Here is a 15,867-nt window from a genome sequence, read left to right as displayed (position 1 = left end):
GCCAGAGTAAGGAAAATCTCAAATCTCACTCTCTCATTTTCTTTTTGGAGAATAAACCATGGTCCTATGAGAAACCCATTAATTCTTTTGAAGGCATTACCCCAGTGACTCACCACTACAGCCCTTGTCTTGCTGTTTTCCATGCCTCTTACTACCCGAAGCCACAAAGAACGTCCGCAGCAAACCACACCCCATGCATGGCAGCATTCCAATACATATCTTCATCCTTTATATACTAGGAGAAAGCTTCTAGCAGTGTCTGCGTGATCTTATTGGGAGCTATGATGTTCCCCCTCCCTTCCTTCCTTCCTTCCTTCCTTCCTTCCTTCCTTCCTTCCTCCCTCCCTCCCTCCCTCCCTCCCTCCCTCCCTCCCTCCCTTCCTTCCTTCCTTCCTTCCTTCCTTCCTTCCTTTCCTCTCTTTATTTTGAAGCAGGGTCTCACTGTGTAGCCTGCAGCCCTTGCTTGTCTGGACTTAATAGTGAGCCCAAGCTGGCTTGAAGTCATGAGTAGTGTCCTGCCAGACTCCTGGGTGCCGGGGTTACAGGCAGAGTCAGCACACTCAGTCTCTTTCTAAAAGTAACTGATTCCTTTTAAATATGTTGCAGGTGGAAACTCTGCATGACTTCGAGGCAGCGAACTCTGATGAACTTACCCTACAAAGGGGTGATGTGGTGCTCGTGGTGCCCTCAGACTCAGAAGCCGACCAGGTAATGTAAAGACTGGAAGGTGTGTCCAGCCATATTGAACATTTCGAGGGTCAGCTGGACAAGGGACTTCCTGTAGCATTTCTGTTTTCTAACATGCTGCTACCATAAGGCTCAAAGTGAGTCTTAACTCCTGGAAGACTCCCCGGCCCCAAAGTGAGACACGAGAATAGAGTTCGATGCAAACGAGCAAATGAAAGAGGTGTATTTTCTGGTGCGTCAGGGTCGACCTTCAATCAGCCCCTCATGGCAACGCCTGGAAAGTGACCCCAAATGACTATAACAAACAGTTTTTATACTTTTTAGGGGTACAGGTTACATCAACAAGGTTATAGTTTAAACTTATTGGCTAAACATATTGACCTTTGGATCTATTGGCTAGCAAGCATATGACATGCATTCAAACTCTATCTGGGACCAGAGGGTCAGGTGACTATTAGTCAGTACATTCTGTGGTTTTTCGAGAATGTCCCTGTTCCTCCCAAGAACTGCGAGTGGAGAATGGAACTTGGCCTAGCCTTGACCTGAGGCAGGAAGCTGGTATTTAGCCTAATCTTGACCTGAGGTGTAAAGCTGGTGAAAGCCTTTAGAGTCCTTCATAGGAACTCCATAACCTACCTACTTTCTACCAGGCTCTTAATAGCTCTTACACTTCAGTAAGTACTAGGGTCCTTCAATGTAATAGATGAGTTTAACAATGATATGGTGTGTGTATGTGTGTGTGTGTGTGTGTGTGTGTGTGTGTGTGATTTCCTTCCTACTTGGGATTCATTTTGCTTCATTGACTCACAACATTGTATTTTTCAGTGTATGGAAAACTATCAACTACTCACTCTTTAATTCTTTTCTTCCTCCTTCTTTTTCTTCTCTGTTTCTGAATTTCTAATTCTATTATGTTCAAAGTTAATGCCTGACAGCCTGACTTTTTAAATTGATATATATTTCACCGTGATAGTCTGGATGGGGAATTTATTAGAATTCCTCTGTTGCTCTGTGTTTTTTAAGTTTATGCAGGAGCCATCCCAGCACACTGCACATTCTTTCTGCCACTCCTCTGTTATCCTTCTATTTAGTATCCATTTCCTTGCTAAAATTTCCCCTCTACTGTCTCATAATCACTGTCTTTCAACTTAGATACTTGAACAAACTTATAATAACTGATTCAGTATTTCTTTTTTTTTTTATTAACTTGAGTATTTCTTATAAATATTTCGAGTGTTATTCCCTTTCCCCGTTTCCGGGCAAACATCCCTCTCCCCCCTCCCCTTTGTTATCGGTGTTCCCCTCCCCATCCTCCCCCCATTGCCGCCCTCCCCCCACCAGTCTAGTTCACTGGGGGTTCAGTCTTAGCAGGATCCAGGGCTTCCCCTTCCACTGGTGCTCTTACTAGGATATTCATTGCTACCTATGAGGTCAGAGTCCAGGGTCAGTCCATGTATACTCTTTAGGTAGTGGCTTAGTCCCTGGAAGCTCTGGTTGCTTGGCATTGTTGTTCATAAGGGGTCTTGAGCTCCTTCAAGCTCTTCGAGTTCTTTCGCTGTTTCCTTCAACGGGGGTCCTATTCTCAGTTCATTGGTTTGCTGCTGGCATTCGCCTCTGTGTTTGCTGTATTCTGGCTGTGTCTCTCAGGAGCGATCCACATCTGGCTCCTGTCGGCCTGCACTGCTTTGCTTCATCCATCTTGTCTAATTGGATGGCTGTATATGTATGGGCCAAATGTGGGGCAGGCTCTGAATGGGTGTTCCTTCTGTGTCTGTTTTAATCTTTGCCTCTCTATTCCCTGCCAAGGGTATTCTTGGTCCCCTTTTAAAGAAGGAGTGAAGCATTCACATTTTGATCATCCGTCTTGAGTTTCATGTGTTCTAGGCATCTAGGGTAATTCAAGCATTGGGGCTAATAGCCACTTATCAGTGAGTGCATACCATGTATGTCTTTCTGTGATTGGGTTAGCTCACTCAGGATGATATTTTCCAGTTCCAACCATTTGCCTATGAATTTCATAAAGACGTTGTTTTTGATAGCTGAGTAATATTCCATTGTGTAGATGTACCACATTTTCTGTATCCATTCCTCTAATGAAGGGCATCTGGGTTCTTTCCAGCTTCTGGCTATTATAAATAAGGCTGCGATGAACATAGTGGAGCACGTGTCTTTTTTATATGTTGGGGCATCTTGTGGGTATATGCCCAAGAGAGGTATAGCTGGATCCTCAGGCAGTTCAATGTCCAATTTTCTGAGGAACCTCCAGACTGATTTCCAGAATGGTTGTACCAGTCTGCAATCCCACCAACAATGGAGGAGTGTTCCTCTTTCTCTGCATCCTCGCCAGCATCTGCTGTCCCCTGAGTTTTTGATCTTAGCCATTCTCACTGGTGTGAGGTGAAATCTCAGGGTTGTTTTGATTTGCATTTCCCTTACGACTAAAGATGTTGAATATTTCTTTAGGTTTTTCTCAGCCATTCGGCATTCCTCAGCTGTGAATTCTTTGTTTAGCTCTGAACCCCATTTTTAATAGGGTTATTTGTCTCCCTGCGGTCAAACTTCTTGAGTTCTTTGTATATTTTGGATATAAGGCCTCTATCTTTTGTAGGATTGGTAAAGATCTTTTCCCAATCTGTTGGTTGCCGTTTTGTCCTAACCACAGTGTCCTTTGCCTTACAGAAGCTTTGCAGTTTTATGAGATCCCATTTGTCGATTCTTGATCTTAGAGCATAAGCCATTGGTGTTTCATTCAGGAAATTTTTTTCAGTGCCCATGTGTTCCAGATGCTTCCCTAGTTTTTCTTCTATTAGTTTGAGTGTATCTGGTTTGATGTGGAGGTCCTTGATCCACTTGGCCTTAAGCTTTGTACAGGGTGATAAGCATGGATCGATCTGCATTCTTCTACATGTTGACCTCCAGTTGAACCAGCACCATTTGCTGAAAATGCTATCTTTTTTCCATTGGATGGTTTTGGCTCCTTTGTCAAAAATCAAGTGCCCATAGGTGTGTGGGTTCAATTCTGGGTCTTCAATTCTGTTCCATTGTCTATCTGTCTGTCTATGTACCAATACCATGCAGTTTTTATCACTATTGCTCTGTAATACTGCTTGAGTTCAGGGATAGTGATTCCCCCTGAAGTCCTTTTACTGTTGAGGATAGTTTTAGCTATCCTGGGTTTTTTGTTATTCCAGATGAATTTGCAAATTGTTCTGTCTAACTCTTTGAAGAATTGAATTGGTATTTTGATGGGGATTGCATTGAATCTGTAGATTACTTTTGGTAAAATGGCCATTTTTACTTTATTAATCCTGCCAATCCATGAGCATGGGAGATCTTTCCATCTTCTGAGGTCTTCTTCAATTTCTTTCTTCAGAGTCTTGAAGTTCTTATTGAACAGATCTTTTACTTGCTTGGTTAAAGTCACACCGAGGTACTTTATATTATTTGGATCTAGTATGAAGGATGTCGTTTCCCTAATTTCTTTCTCGGCTTGTTTCTCTTTTGTGTAGAGGAAGGCTACTGATTTATTTGAGTTAATTTTATACCCAGTCAGTTTCCTGAAGTTGTTTATCTGCTTTAGTAGTTCTCTGGTGGGTCTTTTGGGATCACTTAAATATACTATCATATCATCTGCAAATAGTGATATTTTGACTCTTCTTTTCCGATCTGTATCCCCTTGACCTCCTTTTGTTGTCTGATTGCTCTGGCTTGAACTTCAAGAACTATATTGAATAAGTAGGGAGAGAGTGGGCAGCCTTGTCTAGTCCCTGATTTTAGTGGGATTGCTTCAAGTTTCTCTCCATTTAGTTTAATGTTAGCAGGTGGTTTGCTGTATATGGCTTTTACTATGTTTAGGTATGGGCCTTGAATTCCTATTCTTTCCAAGACTTTTATCATGAAGGGGTGTTGAATTTTGTCAAATGCTTTCTCAGCATCTAATGAAATGATCATGTGGTTTTGTTCTTTCAGTTTGTTTATATAATGGATCACGTTGATGGTTTTCCGTATATTCAACCATCCCTGCATGCCTGGGATGAAGCCTACTTGATCATGGTGGATATTTGTTTTGATGTGCTCTTGGATTCGGTTTGCCAGAATTTTATTGAGTATTTTTGCATCGATATTCATAAGGGAAATTGGTCTGAAGTTCTCTTTCTTTGTTGGGTCTTTGTGTGGTTTAGGTATAAAAGTAATTGTGGCTTCATAGAAGGAGTTCGGCAATTCTCCATCTGTTTCAATTTTGTGGAATAGTTTGGATAATATTGGTACAAGGTCTTCTATGAAGATCTGATAGAATTCTGCACTAAACCCGTCTGGACCTGGGCTCTTTTTGTTTGGGAGACCTTTAATGACTGCTTCTATTTCCTTAGGAGTTATGGGGTTGTTTAACTGGTTTATCTGTTCCTGATTTAACTTCGTTACCTGGAATCTGTCTAGGAAATTGTCCATTTCCTGCAGATTTTCAAGGTTTGTTGAATATAGGCTTTTATAGTAAGATCTGATGATTTTTTTTGATTTTCCTCTGAATCTGTAGTTATGTCTCCCTTTTCATTTCTGATTTTGTTAATTTGGACACACTCTTTGGGTCCTCTCGTTACTCTGGCTAAGTGTTTATCTATCTTGTAGATTTTCTCAAAGAACCAACTTTTGGTTCTGTTGATTCTTTCTATGGGCCTTTTTGTTTCTACTTGGTTGATTTCAGCTCTGAGTTTGATTATTTCCTGCCTTCTACTCCTCCTGGGTGTATTTGCTTCGTTTTGTTCTAGAGCTGTTAGGTGTGCTGTCAAGCTGCTGACATAAGCTCTTATCTATTTCTTTTTGCAGGCACTCAGAGGTATGAGTTTTCCTCTTAGCACAGCTTTCATTGTGTCCCATAAGTTTTGGTATGTTGTACCTTCATTTTCATTAAATTCTAAAAAGTCTTTAATTTCTTTATTTCTTCCTTGACCAGGTTATCATTGAGTATAGCATTGTTCAATTTCCACATATATGTGGGCATTCTTCCCTTATTGTTATTGAAGACGAGTTTTAGGCCGTGGTGATCCAATAGCATGCATGGGATTATTTCTATCTTTTGGTACCTGTTGAGGCCCTTTTTTTGACAATCATATGGTCAGTTTTGGAGAAAGTACCATGAGGAGCTGAGAAGAAGGTATATCCTTTTGTTTTTGGATAGAATGTTTTTTAAATATCTGTTAAGTCCATTTGGCTCATGACTTCTCTTAGTCTGGCTACGTCTCTGTTTAATTTCTGTTTCCATGATCTGTCCATTGATGAGAGTGGGGTGTTGAAGTCTCCTACTATTATTGTGTGAGGTGCAATGTGTGTTTTGAGCTTTAGTAAGGTTTCTTTTACGTATGTAGGTGCCCTTGTATTTGAGGCATAGATATTTAGGATTGAGAGTTCATCTTGGTGGATTTTTCCTTTGATGAATATGAAGTTTCCTTCTTTATCTTTTTTGATGAATTTTAGTTGAAAATTGATTTTATTTGATATTAGAATGGCTACTCCAGCTTGCTTCTTCAGACCATTTGCTTGGAAAGTTGTTTTCCAGCCTTTCACTCTGAAGTAGTGTCTGTCTTTGTCTCTGAGGTGTGTTGCCTGTAGGCAGCAGAATGCAGGGTCCTCGTTGTGTATCCAGTTTGTTAATCTATGTCTTTTTATTGGGGAGTTGAGGCCATTGATGTTGAGAGATATTAAGGAATAGTGATTATTGCTTCCTGTTATATTCATATTTGGATATGAGTTTATGTTTGTGTGCTTTTCTTCTCTTTGTTTTGTTGCCAAGACGATTAGTTTCTTGCTTCTTCTAGGGTATAGCTTGCCTCCTTATGTTGTGCTTTACCATTTATTATCCTTTGTAGTGCTGCATTTGTAGAAAGATATTGTGTAAATTTGATTTTGTCGTGGAATATCTTGGTTTCTCCATCTTTGTTAATTGAGAGTTTTGCTGGATACAGTAACCTGGGCTGGCATTTGTGTTCTCTTAGGGTCTGTATGACATCTGTCCAGGATCTTCTGGCCTTCATAGTTTCTGGCGAAAAGTCTGGTGTGATTCTGATAGGTCTTCCTTTATATGTTACTTGACATTTTTCCCTTACTGCTTTTAATATTCTTTCTTTATTTTGTGCGTTTGGTGTTTTGACAATTATGTGACGGGAGGTGTTTCTTTTCTGGTCCAATCTATTTGGAGTTCTGTAGGCTTCTGGTATGCCTATGGGTATCTCTTTTTTTAGGTTAGGGAAGTTTTCTTCTATGATTTTGTTGAAGATATTTACTGGTCCTTTGAGCTGGGAGTCTTCACTCTCTTCTATACCTATTATCCTTAGGTTTGATCTTCTCATTGAGTCCTGGATTTCCTGTATGTTTTGGACCGGTAGCTTTTTCCACTTTACATTTTCTTTGACAGTTGAGTCGATGATTTCTATGGAATCTTCTGCTCCTGAGATTCTCTCTTCCATCTCGTATATTCGGTTGGTGAAGCTCGTATCTACAGCTCCTTGTCTCTTCTTTCAGTTTTCTATATCCAGGGTTGTTTCCATGTGTTCTTTCTTGATTGCTTCTATTTCCATTTTTAATTCCTTCAACTGTTTGATTGTGTTTTCCTGGAATTCTTTCAGGGATTTTTGTGACTCCTCTCTATGTGCTTCTACTTGTTTATTTATGTTTTCCTGGAATTCTTTCAGGGATTTTTGCGATTCCTCTCTGTAGGCTTCTACTTGTTTATTAATGTTTTCCTGTGTTTCTCTAAGGGAGTTTTTTACGTCTTTCTTGAAGTCCTCCAGCATCATGATCAAATATGATTTTAAATCTAGGTCTTGCTTTTCTGGTGTATTTGGATATTCCGTGTTTGTTTTGTTGGGAGAATTGGGCTCCGATGATGCCATGTAGTCTTGGTTTCTGTTGCTTGGGTTCCTGCGCTTGCCTCTCGCCATCAGATTATCTCTAGTGTTACTTTGTTCTGCTATTTCTGACAGTGGCTAGACTTTCCTGTAAGCCTGTGTGTCAGGAGTGCTGTAGACCTGTTTTCCTGTTTTCTTTCAGCCAGTTATGGGGACAGAGTGTTCTGCTTTTGGGCGTGTAGTTTTTCCTATCTACAGGTCTTCAGCTGTTCCTGTGGGCCTGTGTCTGCAGTTCACCAGGCAGCTTTCTTGCAGCAGAAAAGTTGGTCTTACCTGTGGACCCGAGGCTCAAGTTTGCTGGTGGCGTGTTGCTTATGAGCTCTCTACGGTGGCAGCAACCAGGAAGATCTGCGCCGCCCTTTCTGGGAGCTTCCGTGCACCAGGGTTCCAGATGGCGTTTGGTGTTTTCCTGTGGCATCAGAGATGTGTGCAGAGTGCAGTCTCTTCTGGTTTCCCAAGCGTGCCTGCCTCTCTGAAGGTTTAGCTCTCCCTCCCACGGGATTTGGGTGCAGAGAACTGTTTATTCGGTAGATCACTTCAGGTTCTGGTGGTGTCTCAGACCCAGCGGTCCTGCTGCTCTTGGGCCCTCCTCTACGGGAACCCAGAGGCCTTATACAGTTTCCTCTTGGGCCAGGGATGTGGGCAGGGTTGTGCAGTGTTGGTGGTCTCTTCTGCTCTGCAGCCTCAGGAGTGCCCACCTGACCAGGCGGTGAGGTCTCTCTCCCACGGGGTTTGGGAGCAGAGAGCTGCTGCGGGCCAGGATCCGAGGCTGATTCAGTATTTCTAACTAAAGGATTCAGTACTTCTAGCTGACTCAGTATTTCTAATGGATTCCAAATATTTGGACATATGTAGGACTTAAGGGCATATTCCTGTCCATTGCCTTTTGTCCATAGGACATAGTTTACTAATATTGCCCTTGGGTCTGGTAACATTTCTATTTATACTGAATACAGTGAATGAACACTACACTGTAGGGAGCTAGAGTCTGTTTTCTATATCTAAAGGTTATTTAGCTTTGTTCCAACAGGCACTTAAATTTTTAAAAGTTTTTTTTTTTTTTTTTTTTTTTTTTTTTTTTTTTTTTTTTTTTTTTTTTTCGGAGCTGGGGACCGAACCCAGGGCCTTGTGCTTGCTAGGCAAGCGCTCTACCACTGAGCTAAATCCCCAGCCCCCCAACAGGCACTTAAATTACTAACTTATTACACTAAATTTGTGGAAGATTGTTTGTTCTGCATTTTCTTAGAATATTTGTCTGCAGACTTTTCATAAGTTCTTTTTCCTAGGGTGATATTTCTACCTCTAAACCATAAAGTGTTTTTAGGGGAGTTGTCTATAGAAAGCCTATAGTGTAGTTTTGCCGATTCTCCTAACTTGGTTTGCATTATTTTTAATATTTATTTTTCTTTTAAGCTTCATGTATGCATATGTGGCTGTGTGGGGATGTGAGCTGGGTGTCAAATGTCCTGGCCTGAATTACAGGTGGTCGTGGGCCATCTGATGTGGGTTCTAAGAGCCACTCAAATGCTTGGAGCCGAACTCTGGTGCTCACTCGTGTTCCCACTCTTAACCGCTGAGTCGCTTCTCCAGCCCCACTCAGATATAAACTCCAAACTCCCCCTTTACTGGCAGGGCTGGAACTCTCTTGCTGTTCTCAGATATTTTACTATTGTTTCTCCCCTAGTTCTTGAAGTATCATTTATAGGTGCAGCCTAGGATTTAAGGAAAGTGCCTCTGTATACTTGGGGGATTCCTCTTTCCAGAACTTTCCTATCCACTAGTATATAGCTGCTCTTGTGTCTTCAAATTCTATGCTCCTGCAGCATACAAGAGTGAGGACAATCCTTGGGGAAAAGCTGTATTAGCCTCTTCTCACCCACAGTGATTCCCTACATTCAAGGGTTAAATATTCTATTTGCTTTTTGTCTTGGTGCCTTCAGCTAGCTCTGCACCTGATTTATATCCATTCACTTTATATAGACTATATTTTATAATCATATTTCACCACAAACAGTTGCCAATGTATAGATTCATTTATGCACATACACACGCATGGTTGTCTGAGTGCTTATTCTAGGCAGAGGCATTTATCCAGTACATACTGTTCCACCATATTCAAAAGTGGAAATTCTTCTCTACCACATATTTTAAGCAGTTCAAATTTAATTTTCCTTAGCTAAAGATTTATATCGCCTAATATCCTCCACTTTCCAGTTAAAGTTGTATTTCAGAGTAATGTGTTAGAATATATCTTCATTATGGCTTTGTGGATATCGCTTCTTATCTTTTGTTCTCCGTTGAAATGATTTAAAAATGCCTCGCTCTATTTGGTCTCATTAGATTTTGACTCACTCCAAATAGAATCCTGTGGGAGGGGAACTGACCTTTCCTGTGCACACTAGAGGCTTGGGGATTGTTTACTTATCTGTCCTTCATGTAGATATAACTGTCCTTCACATAGGTGATATCGTAATTTGAAGGACGGCACCTTTCCTCATCAGCCAGACTATTATCAGTCAGTTTATTAGGGCGATTTTTCCTTGACTATTTTTGTGAGGTTTTTTTTCTGTCTCTCCAAAATTGGCCTGTCTAAGTGCTCATATTTCTTGTCTTTTTAAGAATCATCAGTTTATAGTGTCTGATGATATCAAAGGGGATACATCCAGCCTTTTCTTTAATTTTTGAGACCTCTTTTTTTTCAGATGTACTTGAGTTTCATGGAGGACTGGTTCAGATTAAATCTGATCATCCCTCTTTGTAAGTGTCTGCCTTTCCTGCGTTGGTTAACATAATAAAGATAGTCATTTCTCACTGTTTTCCATGTAGTACATGCCTGTGCATGTTACCCCCTCCAGAGGGCAAAGAGCAGCTTGTAATTCTCAGTTATTGCAGTAGTCTCCCATTCTGTAGGTGGCCATCAGAGTCACCCAGTTCTCTGGCCTTTCTATGGCTAAATGGCAGAACCTATGAAAAAACAAAGCTCATTTAGAAAGAACATGTGTCTCCAGCAAGAACCCCACAGCCTCAACCATCCCTGTAATCCACATGGACGAGAAACATCAGATATCAGCAAGAGCAGCAACAGCAGTGTCAGCAACACTTGTCCAGCATTCAGTAGTGGGGAGCCTTCTACTTAGTGTTTATTGGGGATATGTGGTGTGAGCTCTGGGGCAGTGCTTTCCTATAAGAAAATAGCACCAGACATTTGGTGGCCATGTCAGCATTATTTTCTAACTTAACAACTTAAGGTGTTTAACCCTCCCTGCCAGCAAGAATCATTCTCTCACTCCTTAGTCCATTGTGAACCACAAGATGGTTGGATTCTTTGCTTACCATATTTTCATGTAAAATCTCTTTTCCTTAACAACTTATAACTCAGATAATGCTAATTAAATAGGCCATATAGAAAATTAGAATGTTAAAATTTACCTTCAGTTAAGTATGTATGATAATACATGACTCAAATTATTTCTCTTTAAAAATAATGTTTAAATGACCAAAATTTACAGTGTTTTATAGTAGTGTGGCATCCTGAGGTCACAGTACTAGCAGAATGGGTTATTGTGTAAGTTCTTAGCTCTGTGTACTCTGACATTTGCCTGACTCTGAAACACTGTTTTTGTCTTGCAGGATGCAGGCTGGTTGGTGGGGGTGAAGGAGTCAGACTGGCTTCAGTACAGAGACCTGGCCACATACAAAGGCCTCTTTCCAGAGAACTTCACACGACGCCTGGAGTAGGGCTGCAGATGTTGTAAAAGGGTCATGTGACTGGGTTTTTAAACCTTCATGAAATTCAGAGGAGTTCACTTTTGCTACTACACTCTTAATGACTGACAGACAGGTGCCAGATGAGGCTTGAGAAGACCGATCAATAGAGCATGTATGCAAAAGCTGTAAGAGGGGAAAAAAACAAAATAAGGAAAGAGTCCTTACTCTGTTCCCTGTGTTCAGTAGAGGTCTGTTTGTGCTTTGTCTAACCATGGACACTGGTACTTGATTCCCCTCCCACCAAATCTAAAGTAGCTTTCTCCAGACCAGACTTTGACTTCTTTGTATCAAGTGTGTGGTGTTGAGTGATTGCCCTGCAGATGTGATGAGTTATCCTGTAGTAAGACATTATCTTACTCCCTTGCCCGATGTGAGTGAGCACGTGCTCTCTTTTCCTTTCAAGTTTACTGCGATTAAAACTGAACAGCTGCAAACGTTCTTAACAGTCTTTTCCAATCACCTCTATATACATCTATACGGACACACAGTCGCACAAGCTAGTTCCCATGCCTGCTGGACCTATGTGTATGCAGATGGCTACATATACATAGCTGATTCCTTCCCTTTCCACTGTAGCTCTTCGCCTTCGTCATTGATACACGCATTGCTCTTATTCGTGGACATTACAGCTGCAGTTTTGCCTTGAGGCAAAACCACTCATCCCATTGCCAAAACAGTTAGTTGACAGTGTCTGTGTGTGTTGTGTGCAGTTTTCAGGATGATATAACAGATACAGTGTCTACGCTGCTGCCCCTTTGGAGAGAGCAGGGCCTGGTTGTATAGCTGCCCAGCTGCTCAGTCCAGTAAATCCATGGACCAGCAACTATGCAGTCATCATTTCTGCCTTTATATGATTGGCTGGATGAGGGGGCTAAAGAACCTATTTACAAAAGCTCCTATATACTTCCACATTCTATTTATGCAACTCATCTTCACAGATCATTCTAAAATGAACGAGGTGATGTATGCTGTACCACAAACCATCTGTAACAGTTGTGTTCTCAGTGCTGTGTCATTCCAAATAAATCTTTGGTAATCTCCAAGTTACAAGTACTTTTTCAAGAGTGGTTATTTTCTTCTTGAAATCTTGTTCCAGTGGGACAAGTTACTTTGGAGCAATTTATGCCTGAGTTGTTATTTGTGCAGATGTGTGCTTGCTCCACCTCTGGGTTGTGCTCCGTGGCCCTGCCTCACTTCCCCACCCCTCCATCCCAGTCATTGCTGGTTACTGGTGCTTCCTGGGAACCAGCAATTACTAGAGCGCAAATAACAGCTATGGGGAGACCTCCTTCTATTGCTGGCTGTGGACACTCAGTCTATGAATCACTGGCAACCATATGATGCATAATCAGCCTCATGGCAGCTTCATTTTTAGTCACTTTTCTTTCTGGCATTTTTATGTTTGTAAGTACATAAAGAAGGAGCTCTGACTGGAGAGAAAAGCCAATCTGTAGAGCCATTGTAGTGAGAGGAGAACGTATCATACAAGCATGCCTCATCTTGAGAAATGTCTACTAGTATAGCTCTGTGTACGGTGATACCGTGTATGCAGATCAAGACTATATGTGAATGCATTTCTTATTTGTGTTTCAAATTCTCCTGACGAATCACTGGGTTTTAGGTTTCTTAAGTGGCAATAGGGAAATTTCTATTGTTGACCACTGTTTCCCCAAGGGCTAATTTAAAAGAAGGCTTAGTCATTATGAATGATAGTCTCCTGGAAGAAAATAAAATACCACTGTCCAGCAGCATGCCAGGGAACTAAGCAAAGTGCAGCGAGGTGACCCTTAAAAAGAACCTCATTCCCAACAGGAAAGCATATGGACTGTTGAAAAGTGACGGAACCAATCAGGGCCTTTGGTTTTGTTGTTGTTTGCAGTGTTTGGTATTAAACTCTGACCCTTGCCAATGCTAGACAATGTATCTGCATCCCAGCCGCGCAAATGATTTTAATAATAAGGTGTACCTAAACTGTGCAAAGCTAATTGCCACATCTCCAGGAGAAGTTACTCTGAAATCCCACTGGGATCCTCCTCATAGTGGCTGTCACAGGACCTATCGGTAAGACAGACAGGATGTGGCTCAAGTGAATTTTGGCCTGAGCTTCCTAGACAAATGTACTTCAGTGACCTACTAAATTCATCCAGGACATCATGCTTTTAATCACTTAGTCCTATTTTTAAGATACTTCTTTGGTTTTGAAATACTAAATACAAGAATCAGATGACTCAGGGTAGACTATGACCTTGCATAGCAAAAGCCCCACGCACTATTCTGCTTTCCCATTATGAACAAGATTTTTTTTTCTGTCAAAGCTAGGGAGGCTTTGAAGTCAACAAGAAGCCCATGATGATGGCATCTGTCAGATAGAGTATGAAGACTCGTTGTTCTGATGCTCTTTAAAATCATATAGAAGCCATGAATGGGTCATTAGAGAGAACTTATCATGATTCTGCATTCCATTCAGATGCTCCAATAAAGAAAACACCTGACCTTGGGGAAATTCCAAGCACATGAGAAATGAAGAATTTGATGGTGACTAAGGGCCAATGCTTTATTCCACACAAAGGCATGACTGCACACCTTGAAGCTATAGAAATACACCAGTCAACAGAATGACCATCCTAGAACTCTACTAGTCTTTTCTGAAAAGCTCAACTAAAATTTTAAATAGAGCTGAGAAAAAACTCTTATAATCACTATGTGCCATAACTTGGTATGGGGTGCATCATACTGTTCTACATGTCATAGTAGCTATTGTCTTCCCAGAATGGAACCTCTTCCTGAACCTCAAGTAAACAGACATTTAGAAACTTCACGAAGAAGACAGTGGCAGTCTCTTGGCAAAGACAACGGAGAACCATGTAGTTTTGTTCAGCTTAGAGACACTCTTTTTCCTGGCTCAGTCATTATTTGAGATTTTTCTTAACCTAAAATATTAGGCTGAAACTAATTTGGCTGAGACTACCAGTTCTCTGTATCCTAGCACACAGCAAGGGGGTTGAACTGATTCAAAAGCACCAAACATTCAGAATAGTCTCCCCAAATAGTTTGTGAGTCATTAGTTATAATTTCTCAAGACTGTGTAATGACTTTTACAGTTTAAAAGATAATTGTGATACAATTCTTAAGTCTATGCAAACTGAAAGAAAGACCCTAAAGCTTTTCAAAGGAAACAAACTTTGTATTAGTTTCCTAAAATCCAAATAGTCCCATGACCCTTACGATCTCAGGTCAAACACTCAGGTTGTCTGATACTTGAAGGCCACATGTAGTTGTAAGCTTGATTTTGCCTCCCTGCAGCACTTACGGGTGTGTATGTATTTAGCTCTTGAGAAATGCATCCTTGAACATCACAAAGCACTATAAACCCTCTGTGAGAGGACCTTGTCCTTAAACACTTACCCACAAGATGACTCTTTTCTATCTTCTCCTCCTATCAGTAAATATTATAGAACTTTCACATTGCCACGTGTTCCCCATTAGTAACCATGTGATTTCTACCGCATACGGAAACACGATCCATCATTTTCACACTCTCCCTAAGATTCCAGGATACAAATTCCCTTTGCTTTCGTCCTTCGCTGGGTTTTTTTCCTTGCTTTCTGTGCTTGTTTTCCTTCTTTCTGAGGGAACTGGGAGTAGAGCGCTAAGGAGGGAGATAGCAATGTCCTTCCATTTGTATTTCTGCTGTCCGAGGACTGTCCCTGGAGAGGGTCCTGTTGTTGCTTCCAAGTCCACACATCTGCATGTTCATTAAACAGTTGTCAATCTCCTTCTCAGTGTGAATTCCTATGACTTTTGGAGAATGATTCTACAAGGCTTTCCCCTGGTACCAAGCACAAGCCCCAATCCTGGACTTGCTGAATTTGGAGTTTCCTTTGTGCTCCATTTCCCAAGAACACACAACCACTGTTGTCTCTTCCCTCCAAATGTCTTACCATCCTGCGTTCTGGTGTCTATTACTGAGTCCTGTGGGCATGCATGCCCCCCTAGCCAGAGGTGATTTTGCTGTTCCTGCCTTCCCAGCTCGCCCCTCTCCTCAACTCATTTATATGCACAACACCAATGCTAGCACATCAGCACCCCTTCCTGCCATTGCTTCTTCTACCAGTGACAGCAATGCGTGTTTCTGGATACTGTATGTCACTGGAATCACAGTAACATTGCTTGGCCCTCAAAGGTTCCCATCTTTACTAGCATGTCCCTGTGGTTTTGCTCATATGAGTCTCCCCACTGCCCCACCCTGTACTACTAAACCAGCACACACTCTATCTTTGCTCGCTCTGCTACAACCTCTCCTAGAATGCCAAATGTCCCCTTTTCTGTTTGCCTGTACTCTTCCCCTACCACCTCAGAGCACAGCTTCTGTCTCCCTCTGAATTAACAGGCTCTCACCTGTGCAATCCTGCGCTGTCACCCCTTCAGATTGCTTACTCTTTATAGAGTGTGCATGAGTACTCTCAGCCTTCTATTCTCCACACTAAGAGATATAGTCTCACCCCACCTT

The 15,867-nt window shown here is 41.5% G+C and overlaps 1 protein-coding gene across 5 annotated transcripts in view; it reads left to right on the top strand.

Moving 5' to 3' along the window:
- The window catches only part of Amph (amphiphysin), a 230,741-nt gene extending 218,334 nt beyond the window's left edge, over positions 1-12,407 (top strand). For all 5 annotated transcript variants that reach the window (XM_087591429.1, XM_087591428.1, XM_087591431.1 and 2 more), the window contains 2 exon segments: positions 607-708; positions 11,220-12,407. In XM_087591429.1, the coding sequence (XP_087447555.1) occupies positions 607-708; positions 11,220-11,327 (210 nt within the window). In that variant the 3' untranslated portion in view covers positions 11,328-12,407.
- The last annotated feature ends 3,460 nt before the right edge of the window (positions 12,408-15,867 follow it).

The sequence above is a fragment of the Rattus norvegicus genome, chromosome 17, assembly GCF_021556685.1.
Source record: "Rattus norvegicus strain SHRSP/BbbUtx chromosome 17, alternate assembly SHRSP_T2T, whole genome shotgun sequence".
NCBI lineage: Eukaryota > Metazoa > Chordata > Mammalia > Rodentia > Muridae > Rattus > Rattus norvegicus.
The sequence above is the reverse complement of the archived record's forward strand: the minus strand, read 5'-3'. Positions and strand labels throughout refer to the sequence as shown.